Source organism: Rhinoderma darwinii, chromosome 5, assembly GCF_050947455.1.
Source record: "Rhinoderma darwinii isolate aRhiDar2 chromosome 5, aRhiDar2.hap1, whole genome shotgun sequence".
NCBI lineage: Eukaryota > Metazoa > Chordata > Amphibia > Anura > Rhinodermatidae > Rhinoderma > Rhinoderma darwinii.
Window position 1 is genome coordinate 104,348,359 of NC_134691.1, and position 20,947 is coordinate 104,369,305.

Sequence of the window (20,947 nt, forward strand, 5' to 3'; positions counted from 1 at the left end):
CCCCAACAGTAGAACGGGACCCCCGTTCTACAGATAGCTGCGGGTCCCACCTCTGGCACCCGCATCTATCAGACCTTTATGGCGTATACTTTGGCTATGCCATAAATGTCTAAGATTGAAATACCCTTTTAACAAGCAGGATTAACTGTGTGTAGCTACAGACGATCAATGAAAAGGGATGATGAGAGCTGAAGAGGCTCAACTTCTACTCCTTCATTCCAGCAATTTATGGGGGTCTCCTCACCTAGACCCTCACCAATACATGTTAAACTCGAACAAGCCATAAGTGCTCCTACCCACAGCGTACAAAGCTGCATTCATAGATTAGTCGCTCCTGCAGCATCAAGCTATTCGTTACCATGTTATCTCCCGGACTTTGTTTAATAAATTGCTCATTGCTCTTGACCGTTGGCCATATCGAGCTATTATCAGCCATACAGAGGTTAGATCAGGGATGAAAAATATTGTAGACTTCCGTAACACGTTACATTATTGCAGGAACCATCTTGACCTTTTTTTTAATAATTAAACTTTTATAGACCTCAATAGAGAACAACCCAAATATATGCTGAGGACTGGGGTCTCTTGACCAGGTAAAGTGGCCGCCGGCAGCAGCGTTCATCGTTGGGTTACTGCAGCTCTGCTCCTATTCACTTTAATAGAAGCAGAGCTGCAGCACGGCCGCTATACTGTGACCCGAGCCTTCTGTTTCTGGCACCGATACTGCATAGCCTCCGGCACTCGGAGGCAGCGGGTACAGCTGGTTGGTGTGGGGTTAGGTAGTTGGACCCCCACCGATCATATACTGATTATATTTCCTGTAGATCGGAGGTAATCGGTATAAAAATAGCCCCTAACCTGGGCAACCCTTTTTAAGCATTTGCGTGTTAATTCCGCAATGAAATTCTATGTGAAATCCGTGACTTTAACTCGTCCTAAGGCTACATGCACACGTTGCATCTTTTTCTGCGGGCAATACACAGGAAATTCGCAGGTAAAAACCGCACCTGATCACGCTTTCTTTGGTGCGGTTCTTATGTTTTGATGTGTTTTCATGCTGTGGGTTTTGGTGCGATTTTTCCACAGCAGTAGGCAGATATAATTCGCAAGCTCAGTTGACATGCAGATTTTAAAAAACGCACCGCAGGTAAATTTCCGTCCCGATTAAATACTGCAGCGTGTACGTGAGATTTCCTGGAATCTGCTGGAACTATATTATGCTGCGGATTTTCCGCGTGCAAAACCGCACGTAATACGCATCGTGTGCATTGAGTCTTTAGCCAAACTAGAATTTAAGCATTCCCATGCCCTGAATTGGTCATGGCTTCTATGCCAAACTTTCCAATTACACAATTTTTCGTTAGCCCATAAAAGGGATATGTGTTGTGAAATTGGGAGAGCCTGTAAATGTCAGTCAGGTGTTCAAGACGTATCCCCTTGGGTTTAAGGGGATACAGTCAACTATTTTAGGGTTCCTGGGTCATATGTTGTAAAGACCAAGCCCAGTTAATCAGGAAAGAAATACTGGCCTATCCGTCTGTGTTTGCGGAGTCTTTTCCTAAAACTACCATTTCAGATAGTCGTCCCAAAAAGGACAGCCAGGCTGCAGGAACCTCGTCCTACGGTGTCCCTATCCCGGCACTTTTTTTTTTTCCCAGCCTGAAATTTATCAGGGGATTTTAGTTGATAATTTAAACGTTCGGTGTGCGGCCCAGAAGCCAGACCTATGGTGTGGTCTGAATGGTGGAGGTGCACTTTTAGGCTACATGCACACAATGTGTATTACGTGCGTCTTTGCTGTGAGGATTTTCCCTGCGGCAACTCTGCAGCGTAATACAGTACCGGCAAAAGAGATTTCAAGTGATCTCATCTACACGTTGCAGAATTTTTCTGCATGTAATTTCACCTGCGCTGCAAATTTTAAAATCTTCAGCATGTCCAGTTGTGTGGTGTCTCCATCTCAGAATTGTATCAGACCAGTCTACAAAAACTACACTAAAATCCACAGCATAAAATCCGCACCGGTTTCCGCATTAAAATGTAAAACTCCAAATAAAAATGCATTAAAAAAACCTGCATCATTAAGTGCGGATTTTACCCGCGGAATTACCTGCGTTTATTAAATTACAGTGTTTGCACGTAGCCTTAGGCTCCAAGCAGCTGATATAGCATGCAGTAGAAAGATAATTTGGGTTTGGTATGAAGGGAGTTGTACCCTAGAGACTGGCATAGTACAATAAAGATTGAAATACTCTGCATTGCTTTTCGATGGCGGCTATTTTGTCTTGATCCGTTCTACTAAAGCAGCTGCTCTCTCTGGAAACGTGATACAAGTTATTATTCCTGTTTTAATGAAAACGAGTGAAGTGACCGTCTCCAACCCCTTAACGACGGATAGATCCGTCACAAGTGGGTGCTAGTTCCTGCATCGTGATGGATATATCTGTTGCTCGTATGTCGTGGGTAATGCCACTGTACCCACGAGATCAGCGGCAGGAAACACGGCTGTTCACAGCCAGGCTCCCGCCGCAGTTGCTGGAATCTAAGAGCACGCTCTCTTTCTAGGAAGTTTAACCCCTAAGATGCAGCGGTCAATAACGGCATTTAAGGTGTTTGACAGAGGGAGGGAGCTCCCTATCGACGCAATCGCGGGGCACCGATGGTTTCCATAGCAGCCAAGGGCCTAATAAAGGTCTGCCTTCAGTAACTGCCTATTAGAACATTCCAGAGGCATTGCCTAAAAGGTTGCCTGTCCATTTTAGGCCAGATTCACACGAACTGGGGAAACAGGGACGTGAAAAATCCTTGAGACCATAGACTTGAGTCTATGGAGGGATCCGTGAAAATGGAACAATATAGGACATGTTCTATGCTTCAGTGGACCCGTCAGACAGTTCGTTAGAACAACTGCTATGTGAACGGCCCCTTTGAAATTCGTTTTTTTCACAGCCGTCGCACGGACGTACTCTACGTTTGTCTAAATTCGGTCTTACGCTGACAGGCAATATTGCTTTGGTATACCAAAGCGTTATATCTGCTATCAAAAGATTGCATAGTGAGTCCCCTAAATTAAAAACTGCTAAAGTGTATGTATGTGTGTGTGTGTGTGTGTGTGTGTGTGTGTGTGTGTGTGTGTGTGTGTGTGTGTGTGTGTGTAATATATATGTATATATATATTAGTTTATGGGAAAAAATGGATTTTATTTTAAAGTGGTTTTTATTTATTAAGTGTAAAAAAAAAAAATGCTCAAATATGGCATTGCCGCAATCGTAACGACTCGAACAATGGAGTTAAGGCTTCGTTCACATCTGCGTTGGGACTCCGTTCATGGGTTCCGTCTGACCTTTCCAAACAAAAAAAAAAGCCGAAAACATAGGTTTCAGTTTGCATCACCATTGACTTTTATGGTGACTGTTCTGGTGCAACTGGTTTGTCTGTCACCGCTGTGTACAGGTTCCGTCGTTTTGCAGGTATGAATAGCGCAGTTGATTATGGTATTGATTCCATCAAAATGAAATCAGGGTTTTTGTGGGAAAATTCTGAGAAAATGCTGCTTACTATCATACCCTTATTACATTGTGCAAGTTACTGAGTTTTCCCAGGTCCCTGAAAGGTCAGAACTGCCTGGCTGTGGGACTACTTGGAAGCAAGGATGGGGGTTTATTTAGATGATTCAGTATTCGTTCGTCAGTTTTATTGCTCCATATAGTTTGTTTCCCAGCTTTTCTGGGACCCAGAAAGGCAAATCTGCCCAGCTTTGCTAAAGTATGGAGGATTTATCACTGCATAACCAGAAAGACCATTTCATCTATACAAGAATTCTTACCCAGCTTTTCCACGCTCCTGAATGTCAAATCTCTCACAAGATATGCCATGATATGAGCGTTGGGGATTTATCTGTCCAGAACTAGTCAGACCTGACGCTCTGCGGCCTGGGAAAGCTGGGTGACGACCTCTTGGGCTGTGATGGTGGACCTGTGTATATAAAATAGTTTATACTACATACCAAGTTTGGTCTCCAGCATACATCCTCACATGTTACCCAGATTTTACAAAACTCATGAGTCTAATCTACCTTTTTATACATCGATCTAGGAAAGAAGGAATTATTACTGCAGAACTAGGCAGATTTGCCATTCAACAGTCTAGGAAAGTTGGGTGACTCGCCCGGTGTGTGTCGGCCACTGCTGGTGCTATTTCTGCTTCTACTGGTAACTTTTATTAAATTCCTTCCAACAAAATGGCCACGGTCACTATATAGACAAAGTATGCAGCCTAAACCCAGACCCCTATGGCCCCTCCTGGCTAACGTGCACTAGCGTTAGAGGGGGGAGGCTGCATGCGCTGCTTTTCTATATTATATACGTTTTTAAATTATGATAAAGGACAAAACAAGGGAAGAAACATAAGGAGAATAGGAGAGGTTGTGGTGTTTTTCTTCTCTTTGTTTGGACTGTTTAGTTTTTCTTTTAACCTCTTTCCACAAAAATATGTAATTGTACATCGAGGTAGGGGGCTCCGTCTGTTAACACATCGGCGCTCTCGACGCGCGATCACAGGAGTGCCAATGGGTCGTCGTGGCGGCTGTCTGCAATCTGCATTTCTGTAATACTCTTCAATACGTGTTTATTACAATGTATTAATGAAGTGATCAGAAGATCGCCCGTTCAAGTCCCATAGAGGTGGGAATCACCTAGTTTATTAAAAAAATACAAGTAAAACAAACTCAGTTCTTTTTTTCCCTTTTTAATAATCCCCATATAGTGGTAAAATAAGTAACAAATTACCTATTTTATAATGACGTGTATAATAAATTTGAAATGTTATTTCTTCCGCATGGTAAAAGTTAATCAATGAGTTATAGTTGCCCAAAAATTGTACCGTTGAAAAATATAAAAAAATCGCACAAACATCTGTGAATTAACGCAAGGAGGCAAAATGGCTCAGCTGTTTCTTCAGCCAGTAAAATACAATTAGAGCCTCATCCTTAGCTAGAAAAACTGTCTTGTCAACTACCGGATGATGGGAGTTGTGTCCAGCGCAGCTCCCTGACGCATCGTTGATCGGCGCTTGTTTGCTTCTTTTACAGGGAGCAATGGTTGGTTATGTATGGGGAGAAGCGATCATTACTACATGATGTCGGCAGCACATCTATCGGTTTACACAAGGAGAAGTTCTGCCGACAAGCGTCCCTTTTATTGGCCGCATTAACGTGTAGATCAGCCGATGTTCACACAGGGCAATGATCGAGAATGTGAGTTTGTATGAGCGCTCGTTGGCCCGTGTAAAAGGTCGTTACTGTTACCTGCCTGGCCTGTGAATGCTTTGATATACTATGACATTAGGATTTCTAATCTGGGTCTATTTTCTTTTTTCTGCAGGATGGCTTGGACGCTATGGTGTATGATTTGGACTTCCCAGCTATGAGGAAAAATAAGAACATTGACAACTTCCTAAATCGATGTAAGAATTTTCAGTATTCCTCAAATATAAATTTATAAGATGAGGTGGGGTGTTCAAGATCTGTTAAGTCGACTGTGCTATTGATTCAGTCCAAAAAACGGAACCCTTTCACAGCGGTAACAAACCGAAACCATTAGCAAAGTATCCGTCACCATTGAGATCAATGGTGATGCAAGCAGAAGCTATGGTTTCAGTTTGCTTTTCCGTTGAGGGGTTCCCCCGACGGAAAGCTCCAACAGAACCCCTCAATAAAAAGATCACACTGATGTGAACAGACCCTTAGGCGTGTGTAAATCTGGTCCGTGTGCGTTGCGTTATTGCATCTGTGCTTTGCGAGTGGCATGTGTTTTTCACTCAGTCGCAAAGCACATCTATTTTTTTTTGAGTGAACGGCTCCATTGAAATCAATGCGTCAGTTACGAGTGATTTAACACGCACCGCACACGGACGAGTTTTACGCTAGTCTGAATGAGCCCTTACACCGACTTCACTATAGGACTGGAGTTTTCATGTGTGGATATATTGATCTTCCTGAATAGATAATCTACAACTTCTCTTGGTCAGCCTATGGTGCCCCAGATAAAGCAAGCATACAAATGTTGCTTTAAGGTGTGGTAACACATGAGTAACCAGCACAGACAGTAACTAGGTAAACACTTCATATAAGTGACACATCTAGGAAATAAAGTTAACCATTTAAAGGGAATATATCACCTAGTTTTTTTTAAAATCTGTTTTCATTTTTAGGTTGTAGGTTCTTTTTGTTCCATTTCCTGTTCAGAATTATGGAGGCAGCCATCTTGCCTGAGCAGCTGTTAACAGCATTCCGAGAGATGCTTTACAGCAGCCACATGAACTATAGGAACCTATGAAAAGGAGAGGACCCACTGACTTCTATGGGAGAGTTTTCTAGGCACTCTGTGACCTGTGCAGAAAGGGATAGTAGGGGAGCGGTCTCGATCACCTATTGTCAGTGGTGGATCCTGTTATCTATATCGAGGTGTTACCTGTCATTGTAATCCTGCCTGTGATGATAATGAGATGATGGCTGGGAAGTGATCTCTACAGAACAGGAAGTGTCAGTCTATTGTGCGGTTTAGTGGCCACAGTGAAAACTGCTAGATTTTAGGATAATTTATTTAATATAGATAATGATATAGAACCTTAAAAAAAAAATATCACCAAAAATTCTTAAATATGTTGAACATAAAAACTTTGTTTAAACAATAGGTGATTTTTCCAATGACAAATTCACTTTATCTAAATTTGGGGATTCTTACTTTGTTTGCCCGCATTAAAATGGGTATAACAGGTTCTTTATGCCATGTGAAGGGCAGTCAGCCCTCTAGATATCATTTTAACCAATCTAAATCAATCACCAAATCTCATGTTGTGGAAATAAGAAATCCCCATATCTTGTTGGTGGACTGATAACTACATAATACCCCAGGAAAGATACCACAATCCCTTTTATATCAAGTGTGTTTAGCATGCGATGAGTGCAGGGGCAGATTGGGAATTTAAAGTGGCCATGGAAAAAAATGTTACTGGCCCCGTGTTGAGGGTGGGTCCAAATTGGCAGCAGGCGGGGCTAACCCCATTTCTCCCGATCGGTGGTAGCCCCATCAATCAAGCAATTATCAACTGTGATAATTATGGATTATTGTGGGAAACCCCTTATAATAATAATTTACCTAAAATGGTTGGGAATCCTCAGACATTACTGAGCTGGTAGGCAGCAGCCAGCCAGTATAGTGCACGGCAGAGAGAGAGGCACGGACAAGGTGGGAACGCAGCACTGTAGTAGGTGGTCCTTGCTTTCTACAGTGGTGCATTCCTGCTCTGCCTCTCATTTTCAAGAGTTCTAATTTATTTATTCATTCTCTCCACTGTTCCACGCCTCAGTAGTCCTTACCGTTGGGAACTTTCCTGCGAATGAGAGGCGCAATCTAACCATGTCCCACTAGGAGTACCGTTTTGCAGATTTCTGTGACTGAAATATAGGGGACGAAAATCCGTAATCGGTTTGATCAGATTTTATTCAGTTTTTTGGTAGGCAAGAGGAAAAAAAAAAAAAACATACACGATAATACGAATGTTCGTATTTTGTATTTTCTATAAAAAAAGGCATTTTGTTTGGTGAAGATGCCATCGTTTTATCACGTTGTATTGTGCTTGTCGTAAAACAGACAGGCATCCTATTAGGGCACTTAGACCAGAGCCCCGTAAAAATGAAGTGTTGTAGCATAAGGCACTTTAAGCCTTTAGTGACCAGCCTGTTTTGGGGTAAAGTGTCCCTCCAAAGTTACACTCCTGCCCGATCTGACAGTGTGGAGAGTCAGTAACTGCATGCTGGGCGGTACAGTGGTCTAATAGGACCCGTGCACGACACTTGCTGGGCGTCGTACGGTTGCCTAAATAACTGCACTGCCCAGCGTGCATTTACGGCTCTCCACGCCCGATATCATATCGGGCAGGAGGATAACTTTGGAGGGACACTCTAACCCTTTCCCGACATCCGCTGTATATATATGGCGCACGTCGGGTGGGGGAGTATGGAGTGGGTTCACTGGCTGAGCCTGCTCCATAGGATGAGTGTGTCAGCTGTGTTACAATTTTGTACATGTGCCTTTTCCTTTCTCCTAGTGTGTGTATTTTTTGCATGTTACTGCAGCACAACCCATATTGCATTTCTTTCATACGTAGTGGTGCCCATATAGCCTTATCTTTTTCACGGCTGTGTTACAGCCGACACTTAGAGGTAACGAGCGCGATCCCGCTAGTTTATTCTGTTAAATGCCGCGGTTAATAGTGACCACGGCATTTAAATCACTGAAAACAGGGGGGCAAACTCCTGTAGCAGTCCAATTAAACCCCCCCCCCCCCCGGTGAGATCTGGGGTTTGTTGTTGGTTGGCATGGGGGCCTGACAACTTTGCACACCTGTGAAGGCTTGCTGGAGGCAGGATTTCATAGGAGACTGTCAGAATCACGATATACCTAAATACATTAACATTGCAGTATCTCATGCAAGCGATCTAACTATTGCTGGTTCAAGTCCCCTAGGGGGACGAGTAAAAAACAGTAAAATAAAGTTTTGGTTTTTTAATATTAAAAGTTCAAAAAACCCCCGTTTTCACATTTTACCTCAGGCACAATGTAAAAAAATGAACTTGACTGGTATTGACGTGTCCATAAAAGTCTGAACTATTACATTATATCCTTTAGTTTGCACGGTGAACGCCGTAAAGAATAAAAAATGAAAACCTTCAGAAATGCTATTTTGCGGTACCTTCATCTCCCTCAAAAAATGAAATAAAAAGTCTCATGTACCCCCAAAAAAGTTAGCAATTGAAACTACGGATCGCGCCGCAAAAAATAATCCCTCGTATGGCGCTCAGAATTTGGTGACCACTCAAATTTTATTTTTAACAATCATTTATTTCCTTGTAAAAGTAGTAAAACATAAAAAAAATATCAATTTGGTATCTCTGTAATCCTATTGACCCGCAGAATAGAGTTAACATGTCATTTTTACCACAGTATTTTTTCCCTTTTCCACCCCACAAATATTTTTTCCCCAGTTTCCCACTACAGTATATGGTACAATAAATGGTACCGTAAAAAGCTACATCTTGTCCCGCAAAAAACAAGCCCTCATACGGCAATATTGATGGAAAAATAATAAAGTTATGGCTGTTTGAAGGTGGGGAGGAAAAAACGCAAGTGACAATCTGAAAAATGGCTGCGGCGGGAAGGCGTCAACGACCAAGCAATTTTTTTCCCGAGTTTTTTTCATTGTCGCATTCAAAGAGCCATATCACTTTTATATTTACGTTTGCATTTCTATATGAGGGCTTATTTTCTGCAGGACGAGTTGTATTTTTTAATGGAACCATTTTGACTTCCATATAGTTTATTGATTAACTTTTGGGAGAGGAGAAAAAAAAAAAAAAAAGCTATTTCAGAATTATTTTTTGCATTTTAAATCACGACCCTTCACAATGCGGCGCAAATAACATTTACCTTTATTCTTTAGTTCTATACAATTACGGCGATGTGAAATATGTTTAGGGTTTTTTCATGTTCCACAATTGGGGTATGTTCACACACTGTTTTCAGACGTAGTTCGGGCGTTTTACGCCTCAAATTAGGCCTCATGCACACGACCGTAAAAACTCCCGTTATTACGGGTCGTAATTACGACCCGTAACAACGGGCTCATAGACTTCTATTGGCCACAGGTACCTTCCCGTTTTCTTACGGGAAGGTGCCCGTGCCGTTAAAAAAGATAGAACATGTCCTATTTCAGGCCGTAATAACGGCACGGACAGTCCATAGAAGTCTATGGAGCTCTCGTAATGACGGGTGGCTACATGTGTGCACCTGTCATTACGGCAGCGTTGCTAAGCGACGTCAGTAAATAGTCACTGTCCAGGGAGCTGAACGAGTTAACTGATCGGCAGTAACTCTTTCAGCACCCTGGACAGTGACTACCGATCACAATATAGAGCAACCTGTAAAAAATAAAAATAAAAGACGTTCATACTTACCGAGAACTTCCTGCTTCCTCCAGTCCGGTCTCCCGGCCGTTGCCTTGGTGACGCGTCCCTCTCGACATCCGGCCCGAGGTCCTGGCCGTCCCTGGATGACGTTTCAGCCCATGTGACCGCTGCAGCCAATCACCGGTCAATCACAGGCTGCAGCGGTCACATGGACTGCCGCGTCATCCAGGGATGTCGGGCTGGATGTGAAGAGAGGGACGCGTCACCAAGACAACGGCCGGGTAAGTATGAATTTCTTTAACTTTTATTACAGAAAGGGCTGTCCCTTCTCTCTATCCTGCACTGATAGAGAGAAGGGGCTGCCGATTAGTGCAGTGCTATTTTGCAGCCAAAAACGTGCCCGTGAATACGGGTGACACCGCACCCATATTTACGGGCACGGGTCCGTAAATACTGGTGCAAAACGGGTCGAATACGTGTGACACCGGACCCGTATTTACGCCAGTATTTACGGGTGGGAAAAAATACGGTCGTGTACATGAGGCCTTATGCCTGAAAAAAAACTGCTCCATTACGCCTGCAAACATCTGCCCATTGCTTTCAATGGGAATTATGATGTTCTGTTCCCACAAGCCTTTATTTTACGTGTCGTTGTCAAAATACGGCGTGTAAAATGACAGCTCGTCAAAAGAAGTGCAGGACACTTCTTGGGACGTTTTTGGAGGCGTTTTTCATCGACTCCAAAAAACACGAGGAGTTAAAAAAAAAATGTCTGACAATCAGGAGTGGTTTTCGCCTGAAAACAGCTCCTTATATTCAGACTTTTCTGGTCACTGCGTGTGAACATACCCTTAAAACGCTTCTAATAGAAAATAATTTGTTTTTGCATCGTTGTGTTCAAAGAGCCATACATTTTGCGGGATGGGATGTAGTTTTGATTAGTGTTATTTTAGCGTAAGTGGGGCTTACTAATTAACTTTCCAGTACATCCCTCATGACAGCACCACAGGAGGTTGCCCTATTGACCTCTGTAGGAACAGGAAGACAGAGAGGTTAAAAGGCCCCTCCCACCACCCACTTGCCAGTGTTCTTCCTGTCCCTACAGGGTCAGGAGCAGAGAGACGTCGCTCCTGTGTTGCTGCAGGATAAAAACTCGGGCAGGGGGCAAGATCGGGGGGTCCGTGCACTCCCCCTTTTCCCCCTAAAAGCCTAGGCTAACACCCCTCGAACGAGAGGTCCCTTAGCTCCCACCCTAAGACACCTATCGGAGGAATCCTAGGCAGGGTTCGGGTAGTGTGTGGGGGTTGGAGATTCCCAAGCAGGCTTCGGCCTGGCCGCGTGACCAGGCGGGGATCGGCAGCTCCATAAGTTTGGACGCATCGGCAGGGATCCTCGTTGCGCCGCATAGCAAGCCTCAGTCGATTGCCTATTGACTGCACTCCAACGAATAGCCGACCGGAAATGACGTCTGGCTACTTCCGGTCCGCGGCCATCTTGGAAGGCGGGAAATTCAAAACGCCCGCATTTAAAGGGACACGCACAGGTATGTAGTTAGAGCTGATAACTCTAACTTGGATTATTTTTGTGGATTGCATATTACATTGCCTGTTACCTGTCGCGGTATGGAGCTTCCTCGTCCTGATGGAACTCCAGATATGTCCCAGGGTCACGTGAGTCTCACCCTTGGGGTAAGGGTTATGATTCCTTATGTATGCACGCCATACTTTACCTACCTTCTGTTTTCTCTAAGATAAAGATCCCTCTCAGAGACAAACTGATAAAAAGGTTAAAAAATGTGCGACTTGTGCAAAAAAATAGCCAGAGTCACATAGGAAACAATTGTGTCAGGATTGTATTGCAAAAATACTAAAAGAGGAACAACCAACGTTCATGTCTGAACTTAGGGCTATGATTCGTGAAGAAGTGAGTCAGTCAGTAGCCTCCCTCGCCCCTCCTCAAGAGACTCTCTCTCACTCTCGGGCAAAAAGACCACGGATGGAAGTGGATCAAAAATATTGTCCTCCCTCTCAGGGGTCTGACTCGGAGCAGGAGTGTTATTACCTATCGGAGGGTGAGTTAGAAGAAGGAGAGGAACTCTTGCCTTCAACTTCTTCCACTCCAGAGAAAAAAAATTTCTTCTCTTCCGAGATGTCTGATACCTTAATTCAGGCAATACGGGAAACCATGGATATTCCCGAAGAAGACCAACCACATACCACAGGATGAGATGTTTGGAGGTCTAACGGAAAAGAAAACTAAGGTTTTTCCGGTAAACGATAATCTCAAAAGAATGGTGACAACTGAATGGGAAGATTCAGAAAAAAGGCTCTTCATTTCAAGAGATTTTAAAAACAGACTTCTCTTTGATCCAGAAGACACTAAACCTTGGGAGGCGTCAATGTGTACGATCTATTTAAAGGATGCGTATTATCACGTTCCTATCCACCCCGCTTACCAGAGATTCCTCAGATTCGCAATTCAGGACTGTCCTTCCATTCTCCACTTCCAGTTTGTCTGCCTCCCTTTCGGCATTTCCTCCGCCCCCAGAATTTTTACAAAAATTATGGCAGAGATCATGGCATTCGTAAGAAGTCAGGGCATAGTAATTATCCCATATCTAGACGACTTCTTGTTGACGGCAGATACTCCGTCTATCTTAGACAGTCATCGGTCACAGGTTCTTTCCCTACTACAGGAATTGGGATGGATAATCAACTTTCAGAAATCAAGTCTTCCTCCCCAAAAACAGAAGGTCTTCTTAGGAGTACTACTAGACTCCTCCCTTCAACATTCCTTCCTCCCAAGAGAGAAACAAATACTCCTACTAGCAGAAGTAAGGAAATTTTGGGGGAAAGACGCCTGTTCCATAAGGGACAAACTCCCAAGTAGAGACATTCTTCTCCCTAAATCTCAGAGACAACCCATTGGGAGTAGATGCAATGTCCCAACCCTGGGGCATGGATCTGGCCTATGCCTTTCCTCCGTTTCCTCTAATACCAATGGTATTAAGAAAAATTCAGGAAGATTTGACAAAGCTCATCATTATTCTGCCCTATTGGCCAAAAAGAAGTTGGTTTCTAATCGTAAAATACCTAGCGTTGGAAGACCCTATCATGCTCCCAATCAGGGAGAATCTTCTCTCCCAGGGTCCCCTATTCTTTCAGGGAATAGAAGCTCTGAAATTGTCAGCCTGGATCCTGAAAGGCAGATCTTGAAATTACCTCGTCTGACAGACCGTGGTTCCTCAACTATCTTATCAAGTCATAAAGAAGTTACCTCAAAAATCTATCAAAAAATTTGGAAGAAATTCTGTTCCTGGTATGGAGACCCAGGACCAGACCCCTTTTCTCCCAACATCGCAAAAATCCTAGATTTTTTACAATCTGGATTCAAAAAAGGGCTTAGCCCTAGTACCTTAAAAGTACAGATTTCAGCCTTAGGTAATTTTTTTAACACTCCTCTGGCTGAACATCGGTGGTTCAGAAGATTCACTCAAGCGGTCTCTAAACTGAAACCTTTCCTAAAGAAATCAGTTCCTACCTGGGATTTCAATGTAGTGTTAACGACTCTTTGTGAGCCCCCCTTTGAGCCGCTCGACAAAATGAGTATGCATTTTTTAACTCTAAAAGCTGCATTCTTAGTCGCTATTACTTCAGCAAGAAGGATTGGAGAAATCCAATCTCTGTCAGTCATAGAACCGTACTTATAAGTACAAGAGAATAAGATCATCCTAAAGCTGGATCCTTCCTTTATTCCAAAGGTATCTACCGCTTTCCATCGAGAACAAGAAATAATTCTACCTTCCTTTTTATCCACTTCCAAAAAACCAACAAGAAGAAAAATTCCATTGCCTGGATGTCAGGCGAACAATTCTTCAGTATCTAGATAGAACCTCCTCCTGGAGACAAGATAACAATCTATTTGTCCTGTTTGGGTGAAAGAATAGAGGAAAGAAAGCCTCAAAGGGCTCTCTAGCGAGATGGGTAAAAACTACCATACAAGAAGCCTACAAGTCCCAAGGACTATGTGCGCCCCACAGGGCATCAGAGCCCATTCAACGAGGGCAGTTTCGGCATCCTGGGCAGAAAGAAGAGAAGCCTCTATGGACCAAATCTGCAGAGCTGCCACTTGGTCAAGCCATCATACGTTTTGCAAACATTATAGGCTCAATGTTCTGTCCGATACGGATTTAAGTTTTGGACGGAAAGTCCTCCAATCCGTAGTCCCGCCCTGAGCATTATAATTTGGTTTTGCTCCTTTGGTGCTGTCATGAGGGATGTACTGGAAAATAGGAATTAGACCTACCGGTAATTGTATTTCCGGGAATCCATCATGACAGCACCCTTACATTCCCTCCCTTATTGAAATTCTGATTTGTGCAATTAACATGTCAGTTATTATCCCTAGAAAAAAAATAGGGTTTGCATCCATCCTGGTGTAGTAATTGGAAAACACTGGCAAGTGGGTGGTGGGAGGGGCCTTTTAACCTCTCTGTCTTCCTGTCCCTACAGAGGTCAATAGGGCAACCTCCTGTGGTGCTGTCATGATGGATTCCTGGAAATACAATTACCGGTAGGTCTAATTCCTATTTTTCAAATTTTTTTGTGGAAGGGGGGATTGAAAAAAGAAAAAATCTTTATTTAATGGATGCTGGATACATGTGTGATGGCTGGTGTCCAACCGTTGGGACCCCCGGCGACTAGGAGAACGGGGGACTGAAATTCCCCTGAAGTGCTCGATTGCAGCGCTGAACGACATGCGTTCCATACATTTCTATAGAGCTGCCGGAGACAGCGATCTCGGAAGTCCTAGAGAAATGGAGCGCTGGTCCATTCTCATCGAGCACTTAAGGAGAATTTCAGTCCCCTTGTTCTGTTCATCGTTGGGGGTCCCAACGGTCAGGCCACCAGCGATCACACATCTATCCCTTATCCTGGGCTGACATTATTTCTGTACTAGGGGCCCCTGGTACAGAATTTTGTTTGCCCATACATAAGTAATCCGCCTCTAGTCTAGGGGCTGATTTGCTTCTCTGTGGGCTGACATGATTTCTGTTCTATGGAGACTCGTCACTTATGTAGCCTTATGGGTGGGGCTGATTATCAGCCCCTAGTACAGAGGTCATGTCAGCCCAAAAAAAAAAGGCATATGGACAGACACACTCGCACAAGTTAAATTCCCGAGTCTGACTGGCTGCTCTTAAATGTGGGTTCAGCTAAGTAGCTGGAAGTCAATGACTGCGCTATCGGGTGTTCGGGGAGAAGGAGGCGGAGACCAGTTCTGAGTGTGATGGCAGCGCTAGCTTTGCACAGAACGTCCTGACGCTGGCCTGGTCAGCGTCAGGATGTTGTGTGCGCAGCAGAGCCATGGCCGCTCATAGTTATGTGACACTGACCAATAGCCAGGCGGCCGCGGAGAGAGGAGGAGGAGGAGGGATGGGCGGCTAGGCAGCCCGGTATGAATTCTAAACTAGCGGCCCACCTGGAATTTTCCCAGTAATTACAATGGCGAATCCGCCTTCATAAATGTATACGGGATTTTAACAAACATGCTACTTTTTATTTTAGTTATTTTTTCGTTTTTTTATAGAATGCTTTTGTTTAAATTCCACACTTCTTTTTTTTATTTTTTTTTTAAACTCTCTGCTTCGGTCCGGGAACAAAAACATTTTTGACATCCAGAGTTTGAAAACCGTACATGCCCAATACATCTCACAGCTGAGAGTTGGCTCCCGGAATATTGCCTGGAATAGATAAAATTGTTGCAAACTCTCGTTACTGAAAAGTAGCAATTTTACATGTGTATATGGTTTTACAGATCAGATCCACATTTAGCAGACTAAATTTCCACGGAATTGAGGACATGCTGCAGATTTTCTAATCCACAGAATGTCAATTGTGTCATGGATTTTCACAGCAGATGAGGAATTGGCTGCATGGTTCTGGACTACAAGCCCTGTGTGTAGTCTAATCCTGCAGTTCCATGTTACTCCCTTCCATCTGCCTCTTTCTACTATCTGTAGGTTAGGAAGATGGAGAAGGCAGAGAGTAAAGGCCCATTTCCACGGACCAATGATTGGGCAAATGAGCTATATTTCCGATCATTTTCTGTGTAAACATGTCAACGAACAGCCGACAAACGCTCATTTTCCGGCTGATTGCATCTTTTATGCAAGCTATAAAATAATCATTGTCAGCTGACTTCTTCCGGTGTAAACCTGGGAAGTACTGCTGACAATAAGAAAACTGTGTGGGTACCAAACGATCGTGTTCAGAATCGATCGTCCCCAGACAGTTTGGCACTCGTTTAAAGGCCCTTTTACACAGGCCGATGCAATCGACTGGTTATTTATAGTTGCATAGTTCCTATGGTTGAAAAAATACACATGTCCATCAAGATCAACCAAGGGATGGGAAAAGGGAAGTAAAAAACGTCTACACACAGAAGCTTATATTTTTTTGTTCTAAAAAATTATCTAAACCTCCCTTAACCCCTTAAGGACGCAGCCTAGTTTTGGCCTTAAGGCTCAGAGCCCATTTTTCAAATCTGACATATTTCACTTTATGTGGTAATAACGTCGGAATGCTTAAACCTACCCAAGCGATTCTGAGATTTTCTCGTGACACATTGGGCTTCATGTTCGTGGTAAAATTTGGTCGATATATTCAGTGTTTATTGGCGAAAAATTGCAAAATGTAGAGAAAATTTTGAAAAAATTGCATTTTTCAGAATTTAAATGCATCTGCTTGTAAATCAGACGGTTATACCACCCAAAATAGTTACTAGTTCACATTTCCCATATGTCTACTTTAGATTGGCATCGTTTTTTGAACATTCTTTTATTTTTCTTGGACGTTGCAAGGCTTAAAACATAAACAGCAATTTCTCATATTTTTAAGAAAATTTCAAAAGCCTTTTTTTTAAGGTACCTCTTGAGTTCTGAAGTGGCTTTGTGGGGCCTATGTATTAGAAACCCTGATAAAACACCCCATTTTAAAAACTAGACCCCTCAAAGTATTCATAACAGCATTTAGAAAGTTTTTTTTAACCCTTCAGGCATTTCACAGGAATTAAAGCAAAGTGGAGGTGAAATTTGCAAATTTCATTTTTCTTGCTGAATTTCAATTTTATTTTATTTTTTTTCTGTAACACAGAAGGTTTAACCAGAGAAACACTACTAAATATGTATTGTCCAGATTCTGCAGTTTTTAGAAATGTCCCACATGTGGCCCTACTGCGCTCGTGGACTAAAACACAAGCCCTAGAAGCAAAGAAGCACCTAGTGCATTTTGAGGCCTCTTTTTTTATTAGAATATATTTTAGGCAGCATGCCAGGTTTGAAGAGGTGTTGAGGTGCCAAAACAGTAGGAATCCCCCAATAGTGACCCCATTTTGGAAACTACACCCCTCAAGGAATTCATTTATGGTTGTTGTTACCATTTTGACCCCACAGTTTTTTCACAGCACATATTTGAATTGGGCTGTGAAATGAAAAAAATTTCATTTTTTCCAATAAAATGTCATTTGTGATCAAAATTTCTTATTTTCACAGGGAACAAAATACCCCATTTTGTTGCCCAATTTGTCCTTAGTGTGGCAATACCCCATTTGTGGTGATAAACTGCTGTTTGGGCCCATGGGAGGGCTCAGAAGCAAGGGAGCGCTATATGTTTGTTGGAGTCCTGATTTTGCTGGATTGGTTTTCGGGTGCCATGTCGCATTTGCAGAGCCTCAGAGGTATCAAAGCAATGGAAACCCACCAAAAGTGACCCCATTTTTGAAACTACACCCCTCAAGGAATTAATTTATTGGTAATGTGACCATTTAGACCCCATAGTTTCTTCACAGAACTTATTTGAATTGGGCTGGGAATGAAAAAAAATTATTTTTTTCAAATAATATGTAGTTTTTGCTGAAAATGTCTTATTTTCACAAGAAATAAAATACCCCATTCTGTTGCGCAATTTGTTCTGAGTGCCGCAATACCCCATTTGTTGTGATAAACTGCCGTTTGGGCCCATGGAAGGGCTCAGAAGGAAAGGACCACCATTTGGCCTACTGGGGATTTTCGAGTGCGAAGTCATGTATGCAGAAGCACCTGAGGTACCAGTACAGTTGAAACCCGCAAGAAGTGACCCCGTTTTAAAAACTACACCCTTAAGGCATTCATCTAGAGGTGTAGTGAGCATTTTGACCGGAGACCTACACCCCATAAACTGTAATGTGGGTTCTCCCGGGTATGGCAATACCCTACATGTGGCTGTTATCAGCTGCCTGGGCACACAGCAGGGCTCAGAGGGGAAAGACTAGGGGCGATAAGCTGTGCGGAGTGCATCAGTGTAAGTAAAATTGGGGTAAATTATAAACCAAGGGATGTATGATCAATTTTAAAACACTCTTTCATACAGAGCTCTGGTTATTCGGGTCACGTGTCACATTGATATATTGTGTCATCCCTTATCGCCCTCTTATAGCAGACTTTGCACCTCTTTTTACTTTTTCCCTTCTTGCCAGTTTGGGGGAACTTCTCCTGGAAAGTGTTGCCGCCCTGGTACGATGCGTGTGGCCCCGCTTCCAGAAGTACTGGGTGCCCCCCCTTCTTGGTCCCTAAAGATTAGGTTCTTGATAATCACCTCTTGAAATTCCAGGAAAGTTCCCGTCTGGCCTGCACATCGACGTAGCATGTACGCATTGTACAATGCCATCTGTATGATGTGCCCGGCCAGCTTCTTATACCACACCGCATGGCGCTGTAAGGCTTCAGGATTTGATCTTACAAGTCCATCCCTCCCATGTACCTATTGTAGTCCAGGATGCAGTCTGGTTTGGGGGTGGCCTTTCCTTCATATGTCCTAAACCTGTAGGTATACCCTGATGCACTCTCGCAGCTTATACATCTTCACGCCATACCTTGCCCTCTTACCCGGCAGGTACTCGCGGAATTGAACCCTCCCTTTAAAATGTACCAGGGACTCATCAATAGAAATACACTTCTCGGGGGTGTATGCTTGGGAAAACCGGGCACTGGAACGGTCTAATAGGGGTCTCCGTTTAGACAAACGGTCAAAACTGGGGTAATCTCGGGGTGGGCACGGCTCATTATCAGTATAATGTAAGAAGCGAAGTATTGCCTCATTTATTTATTTTTTTAGGTTACAGTTCAGTTCTGAAGTTGCTTTGAGGGGCTCATATATTAGAAACCCCTATCAAATACCCCATTTTAGAAACTAGACCCCTCAAAGTATCCACAACAGCATTTAGAAAGTTTATGAACCCTTTAGGTGTTTCACAGAAATTTAGAGCAAAGTAGAGGTGAAATTTCCTTTTTTTTTTTTGTCCCAAAAGTGACCCCAATTTGGAAACTAGACCCCTTGAGGAATTCATTGTAGTTTTCTTGGGGTGCATGCGGCTTTTTGATCAGTTTTTATTCTATTTTTAGGTGGCGTGGTGACTAAAAAACAGCAATTCTACTATTGGTTTTTTATACTTTTTTTTTTTTTTTTTTACAGCTTTCACTGTGCGCTATAAATGACACATTGACTTTATTCTGCGGAGCGATACGATTACGGCGATATCAGATGTTTATAGTTTTTTTAATGTCTTATGGCGTTTGCACAATAAAATACGTTTTGTAAAAAATCATTCACTTTCTGTGTTGCCTTATTCTAAGAGCCAGAACATTTTTATTTTTTAATCAATAAAGCCGTGCGAGGACTTATTTTTTGCGTAACGAACTGTAGTTTCGATCAGTACCATTTTTCGGTACATGCGACTTTTTGAGCTCTTTTTTTTATTCCATTTTTTGTGAAGTGACCAAACAATTGTGATTGTGGTACGGTTTATTATTATTTTCTTTTACGGCGTTCACCGTGCGGGATAAATAACAAAATAATTTTGTTCAGGCCGTTACGGACGCGGCGATACCAATTATGTATAGTGTATTTGTTTGTTTATATATTTTTATTAATAATAAACGACTGATAATGGAAAAGGGGGGATTTTTACTTTTAATACTTTTATTTTCTTATTTTTACACCTTTTTTTTTAACTTTTTGTTTACTGTATTACTTTGTCCCACTAGGGGACTTGAGGGCAGGAGGCCCTGATCGCTATTCTAATACACTGCACTACATGCGAAACGGCTGTTACTCCCGAGACGTACTATTAGGTCATGTAGCGCGAACTATACAGCTGCCATGACCTAATAGTACGTCCAGGAGCGGGAAGGGGTTAAAGCAATCTACTGTCCCTGCTGTGACCGGCTCCTGCGGTGACTATTCCATAGATTCACAATTCTCACAGTAAAGAAGGCTTGTCGCCTCTGCAGGTTGAACCTTTTTTTCTCCAGACGGAGGGAGTGCCCCCTTGTTTTTTGAGGGGGTTTTACATGGAACATGATTTCACCATATTTTTTGTATGTGCCATTAATATATTTATAGAAGTTAATCATGTCCCCCCTTAGTCGTCTTTTTTCAAGGGTAAATTAGGTTTAGTTCTTTTAATCTTTCCTCATAACTTAGATTCTCCATGCCCCTTATTAGCTTCGTTGCTCTTTGTATTTTTTCTAACTCCAGGGCATCCTTTCTATGAACTGGAGCCCAGAACTGAACTGCATATTCTAGATGAGGCCTCACTAATGCTTTGTAAAGTGGTAATATTATATCCCTGTCCCGCGAGTCCATGCCTCTTTTAATACACGACGATATCTTGCTGGCCTTTGAAGCAGCTGATTGACATTGCATGCTGTTATTTAGTTTATGATTTACAAGTACACCCAGGTCCTTCTCAACAAGTGACTACCCCAGTGTAGCTCCCCCTAGGACATCTGATGCATGCAGGTTGTTGGTACCCAGATGCATAACTTTACATTTATCTACATTAACCCCTTAGTGACCAGCCCATTTTAGGCCTTAATGACCAAGCTATTTTATTAGTTTTTCTATAGTCGCATTCAAAGAGCTATAACGTTTTTATTTTTT

The 20,947-nt window shown here is 42.8% G+C and overlaps 1 protein-coding gene across 2 annotated transcripts in view; it reads left to right on the plus strand.

Annotated features, from left to right (window-relative positions):
* ROCK1 (Rho associated coiled-coil containing protein kinase 1) overlaps nucleotides 1-20,947 on the plus strand; it is a 196,074-nt gene that overhangs the window by 58,817 nt on the left and 116,310 nt on the right. For both annotated transcript variants that reach the window (XR_012847639.1, XM_075826366.1), the window contains exon 2: nucleotides 5,383-5,464. Coding sequence is in view for 1 of the 2 variants with exons in the window: in XM_075826366.1 (XP_075682481.1) it covers nucleotides 5,383-5,464 (82 nt within the window). In the remaining variant the exon portion in view is untranslated. The remainder of the gene's footprint in view (nucleotides 1-5,382; nucleotides 5,465-20,947) is intronic.